Source organism: Octopus bimaculoides, chromosome 18 (genome assembly GCF_001194135.2).
Source record: "Octopus bimaculoides isolate UCB-OBI-ISO-001 chromosome 18, ASM119413v2, whole genome shotgun sequence".
In the NCBI taxonomy this organism is placed as follows: Eukaryota; Metazoa; Mollusca; class Cephalopoda; order Octopoda; family Octopodidae; genus Octopus; species Octopus bimaculoides.
The window spans coordinates 17,595,955-17,602,539 of NC_068998.1; the positions used below are offsets into that span (position 1 = coordinate 17,595,955).

General features: G+C 32.8%; 1 protein-coding gene across 1 annotated transcript in view; it reads left to right on the forward strand.

Moving 5' to 3' along the window:
- Positions 1-5,868, forward strand: part of LOC106873750 (sodium- and chloride-dependent taurine transporter) — a 32,755-nt gene extending 26,887 nt beyond the window's left edge. Inside the window, exons 13-14 of the mRNA XM_014921248.2 lie at positions 2,987-3,157; positions 5,367-5,868. Coding sequence (XP_014776734.1) covers positions 2,987-3,157; positions 5,367-5,534 — 339 coding nt within the window. The 3' untranslated portion in view covers positions 5,535-5,868. The remainder of the gene's footprint in view (positions 1-2,986; positions 3,158-5,366) is intronic.
- Positions 5,869-6,585: the final 717 nt, after the last annotated feature.

Sequence of the window (6,585 nt, forward strand, 5' to 3'; positions counted from 1 at the left end):
TCAAATCGTCCAACCCATGCTAGCATGGAAAGCGGACGTTAAACGATGATGATGATGATGATGATGATATCATATTTGCAATGAAATGAAAAAAAAAAAAAATCAAGTGCTGAAGATAAATTTGGTCAAAAACAAAGGAATCAATTCTGAAATTCAAATCGGTAGAAATGTTTCCTTCATAGAGAAGACATATTATATCTGCTGTATGAAAGCACTTTTGTGTGGCAGATTTTCATGTCACTTTTGATTCGTCTCTTCAGTTTACCAAAAAGAAAAGAGAAAAAAAAAAAGGAAAGAGAAAAAAGCCCTATTCCTCCAGTTGTTCTAAGGTCTGGAAAATATGAGTAAAACTGTGCTTCGCTGAGGTGTTCAGACAACACCAAAACATGTCTGGAGTTGTCACTGTACTTACCAAAGATTACTATATTTCCTGATGTATAAGACACACTCTCACAGAACATGAACCTCTGCTTTTCGGGGCTGAAGAGAAAGGTATATTTTGTGGGAGAACAAATTTAACATGTTTCATCATACACTCATGCATTTGGTATGCGATCCGTAATACAGTCGCAGAAGACGCATTACAAGTTTTGTTACATTATAAAACAGCGCATCACATAAAAAGTATTCCGCAGTTGTTTCCCTTGCTTCTGGCTGTTTTCAACGTTTGCCTGTTCCTCTGTTTATCACGAGTGTGGTTTTCACTAAAATGTATGGAGAAAACATTATATTGGACATGCTAGGAAAATTGCCCTTGTCATCATACAAATATAACATACCTTTCTTTTCCCTGCGCTTCGTACGATCAGAAATAATTTATTTTGATTCGCTTTCGTGTATTAAATCTGTTCCGAACCAAAATGCTGGATTGTTGATTTGCAGACAATCGTACAAGTCATTTTATAGTTATTATTCCATTATGTAAGGTACATTACTCTGCTTTACTCAATTTTATTCTTTTCAGTTGAAAACTAGTTATTGGCCGTGCTTCCTTATATTGGTAGGGGTCAATAGTAACTAGGATTATATGTCGTAAGTCAGAGATTAATGTAAGCAAAAATTACATTTTGTAAAGAAGAAAAAATAGAATTAAGTGCAAATTTGCAAAAAAGAAAATTTTCAATCCGTCTGTGCTATGGAAAAAATCAATGCTTAGACCATAAAAAAAAAATGCAATTGGAAACGTTTTGATGTTCAAGGGAGATAACTTGTATTTATGTCTGAAATTTCGTTTAAGTGGAGTGTTTGAATTACGCGTACATTTGTTATTAGAATTTAAAACTTTCCACTGTCCGAGTTATTCATTAAATTATGTATGTATTAACGTTTTCTTTTTGTTGTTGCTGTTCAGAAGTAAACTTCTTAACCACACAGCCATATATATATAAACCATGCACACACACACACACACATACATACGCACACACACGTTCTGTTATTACACACACACTTGCAGACCCTCGCGCACGCACACATATTCACCTCTTTTTTCACTCTCCTGTCTTAGAAAGAACTTTTCCTCCACCACTTCCTCTTCCGGTCCTTCCACAATGTAACCTCGTGGACATCGGTGCTGATTTTTTCTTCCTCCGTTTTCCCCTTCTTTGAACTTTCCTTGTTTTCGACGAAGAGCTCCGCTCGAAACGTCATACTCTCCCTCTTTCCTTTCCCGAGCGTCTAGTAACACTATCCGTATCACGTCCTCACGTTGTTGTTTTTTGTTATTGTTTTGTCTTTTTTTAAACTATATATATATAGAGAGAGAGAGATAGAAAGAGCATGGCAAACGGACGTTAAATGATGATGATGAAAATAGAGAATCCTTACAGTGATTAATTATTCCCCCTTAGAGTTCTGCGTTTAAATCTTATATCATATAATCGATAAAAATAAAGTACCAGTCAAGTGTTGCTGGAGCTGTTTTAGTTAACTTTATCCTCATCAAAACTTTGTGGCCTTCTGCTGATGTTAGAAATCAATAATTTACATTGATTAAAATTTTTTACATGAAAAAAAACATAAATATCATCATCATCATCGTTTAGCGTCCGTTTTCCATTCTGGCATGGGTTGGATGGTATTACTGGCCTGCTGGAGAACTGCCCCAGCCCCAATTGATTGTTTTGGCATGGTTTCCAAACCTTTCCTAATGCCAACCACTTTACAGAGTGTGCTGAGTGCTATGTGGCACTGGCATAGGTGCATTTACATGGCACCAGCATAAGTGCATTTTGAGAAGACACATCAAGCTAAATAAAATCACAGCTATCCATAAATACATGCATGTCTTAACACTAAACAAAATGTCTTGGAGGGGTTTTTTTTTTCCTTTCTTTCTATATTTGCATTTCTGTATTTGCATTCGAATTCTATGTGTCTGCATTGTCTGTCAACTCCACAGGATAAATAAAATAATTACTAGCAATACATACATTGAGTATCATTTCGCTTTGTTATATATGTTTCTTTAAATATATTTGAAGTCGGTTCACATTATGAACAAGCCTACATCTACATGCTTTGTCAATCTTCCATAAAGTAATTGAGGAGTCCTATTACAATATTTTGTTTATTGGGTGGAATGGAAGGCTTTCATGGAGGAGACCTTAAATTTCTTGTGAGATTTTAGATTGTATATAGCACAGTTATTGTACTTGTTATTAGGAGACACAAAGACAGACTTGACTAACTGCTCTGGTTTCACATCCCACTTAGATCGTCTGTGCCTCTCTTCTTTCCTGATTCAATAAAATTGGAAATATTTTAAATGATGGAGCATGTGGATGTGGGAGAATGGATTGCAATCAACTGTAATCTCTCTCCCCAAAATGTGTGACCTTGTACTTTTATCAAAAAACCATTATTGTTATAATTAAAATGTAATTTTCAATTCTGTGGTTGTTTGTCTTTACATGGTAGAATTTCTTAAACATAATTTGGTTATTGATAATGATTCATTTTTGTTCTGCTGTTTCTTTTTCCTCAGGGTATTTGGGTTTATAAATTTGTTCATGGCCAAGACGAGCTGAATTACAAAGGCAGTGTATACTCTGAAACTTGGGAAACTATTTCATGGATTGTATCTGGTGTACCATTTGTGTTCGTACTTGTTGGAGCCATTCATGCTATTATGGTAGGACGTGGTCCCTGTTGTCAGGTACATATCTCTTACTCTTTTATTTTCTTCCTGAGTTCGCTCATTGCACTGTAGTGATGCCTGGAAATCACCTCCAAACAATTTAGTCAATCTTATCAAAACCCAGTAAGATTTATTCCATCAATCTATATTTACTGAGTGACCAAGTTACTTTTTAACCAGAGCTTTTTAAACACACACTTGCACACATGAGTATACACTTACACATGTGAGCATGTATGCTTACGCACTCTGCAAGCACATACTCTCACACACGTACACAGGCATTTCACTGTTTCTATCTATCAAACTTTTATTCACAAGATATTGTTCAACTTAAGACGTTTGTTGAAGGTGTAGCCCAAACTTAGAATTACAAGGTTATGAAGCAAACTTTTTAACCAAACATCAATATTTGTGTGTATTTGAAAAGCAGTTTCAGAACTCTGCTATGATACGATCTAAAGTAATACTTTATTAAATCATCAAAAGAAAAATAATCAATGTTCTCTTTTATTCAATAAAAGAGAACCAATCTAAAACGGAATTAATTAAAAAATGTATTGTCCATAATATATAATTTTGCATTCAAATTTCTTATAGGTAATAGTAAGTAATATCATTTCAAATTGAGTTTTCTTTTGCTCAAGAATTGATTTAATAAAAGATTATTTTAATTGATATTACAGGGGAATTTTTTAACTACTTTTCAAATATTTCCATGTTTGAAAGCCAGAAATTAGATACAATAGTTAGCAATAATTGAGTGTGTGATTCTTTATCTTCACATTCTATGAAGTTAGAATGTTTATTTTACAGTATTTATATTTAATGTGGTTCGTAGATCAATTATCAAGTTCTGTTAGGTGTCACTTTTTTTTCCTTGATATCATGTCTGACAGAAAAAAAATTCTAAATTCCAGAAATATGTTAGTTAGTTCCATTCAAATTATAGTAATCTCATTTACTAAATTGTCACTGATTAAAAAATAACTTATGGCCTTTAAGTGATGTGGTGCTGCGGTATGATATTAATCAGCTACTGAAAACTATGAATTGTTTTTGTTTCAAGATGATTTCTTTTCTATAGGGGTTATGGTTTTGGGATTATATTACCATCCTGGTGGTCTTTGAGTTCAGATCTTGCTAATACACCCTTGATCAAAGCATGAACCCCTTCTTGCTCTTCAATTTGACTAGTTGACAAGTAGGTTTCACTACAATTGGGTTGTATTCATGTATAAAAATAGTTGATATTGTGTAGGCATTCCAACTATGTTTGCATAAAGAACAATAAATGTAAAATACTTTATTTGATCAAACTACAATGGTTTCTATGGTCGATATCATGTAAAAATTGTACAATGACATTTTCCATTGCAAAATTCTAATTTTTAGTTTTAAAAAATTGTTTATCTGAAGAAAAAAATGTTGCAAACTGAGTAAGGTAGCTACGAGATATTTTTTTTCTAAAGTTCACAATAGACATAAGGCTAATGAAAGGGCAAATGTGAATTATTTATTGAACTATGTCAAAAAGCAATTTACTTCGCTTGCTTGAATCTACCCATTTTGTAGACATAACATAAGGTAATATAACGGTTATCATAATGAAATATAATGATGAAAGCAAATAATTTATATCCATCATAAAAACTGGATAGATACATTTTCAAATTGACTACAGGTATCCCCACATTCTGGGAGCATTACACACCTGAAAATTTTGTCAGAACTTCATTGTTACATGAACGTCAATCCAAAACGTTGCTTTTGCATTGAGGAATACCATGTTATGGCAAGATTTATGTAGAAGGTGCATATATCTTTACATGTTGTATATAATGTACTTTTGAAATGTACAAAGGGGTACTGAAAAGTTCTTGGTTTTGGGTAAAAGAAAGTACAAGAGGATCAGTTAATTATCATTTTATTCACCATATTCTTCTCCCAGATTCACACACTTATTGCAACAGTCTTTCAGTTTTTCTAAACCCTGTGAAAGAACTTAGAATTCCCTTAATGCCAGGAACTTTTCAGCACCCCTTTGTAATTAGCAATTAATTGTTGATTAAGTTTCATCAAGATATAATCTCTATATAAATATAAATTCAGAGGAACAAAGTGTTAAATGTTTGTTATATTCAAATGTTGCCATAGATTATGTTATTTGAATATCTTGTTATTATACATACACATATGTATATTTATTTATGTTTCTGTATTTCAGCGTTTCCTTGGTACATTCCAGGAGTCTTCAAGACAATCCCGCTTAGACAATGGAAGGACGTACCATCGCGCTGAGCCTAGCGCCCCTCCGTATGTCTACATGGACGGAGATGCATTTCCCTTGGACCATTTACCATACAAGTCAGATCCAGACCTGAACCCATTGTGAAGGAGAGCTTATATTTAAATTCCAGTTTTTTTTTTTTTTACATCTGGATGTTGACTATTTTCCCTTTCTTCTTCACAAATTGCTGCTATTTAACATGACAACAACACCAGCAATGATAGTAATAATTATCATTATTATTATTATTATTATAATATATTACTATTATTATTATTATTATTATTATTATTATCATCATCATCATCATCATCATTTCTCCCCTATTTCTTGTTGATGTTGTTGCCATGAAAAATCTACACTGGAGTCTACACCAGAAATCAAAAAAAAAAAAAAAGAAAGAAAAGAAAAGGAAACCCTAATATGTTCCTATATTCAACTCACTTCATTGATACTGAATATGTTTTCAACTTGCAAATACTCATATTTTTCCACCACTTGTCTCTGTATTCATGAAAGAATTCATTGGATCATGTTTATATGATCCTGGTTCAAAGATGACTTAAACAGGGAATTTTTTTTTTAATTCTAAATGTTTTTTTCTTTCTTTTTGTGTTTTTTTAAATTTTTTTTTTAAGTTTTATTTTTTTAGTTCTGTTGTTCTGTTTCTGGGACCTGTTAGCTGGATAAGGCCTGTAGGACCACTTTTGGCAGTCTCTGAAAACTATGGCATTTACATTTACATAGTGTTATATTCAGTCTAGCGCCTCTTATTCCAGACAACAACACAATTACCACTTCTGTATTATTTCTTGCTTTCCAAAACTGTCCTAGTCTATCCCTACATTACTATGCACAAAATATATGTTATTTTGTAAGCCTCATTTCAAAAGGAAAAAAAAAAAAGAATAGCTAGGACAGAATCAGTTTAGACATTCATTGAAGTATTGTCTTCCAGTATCTTTGATAAAGCCTGTCCCACCTTTCACCACCATTACCACTTACCCACCCATCTACTTCAGTATAATAGGAAAACATCATCTGACTTACTGATAATATTTGGTCTTTTTTTTTTTTTGTTTATCCTGCTTTTTTTTATCCTTTACACCTACTGTTACATTTTATATTAAGTGTTATTGTTTTAACTTTTTTTTTT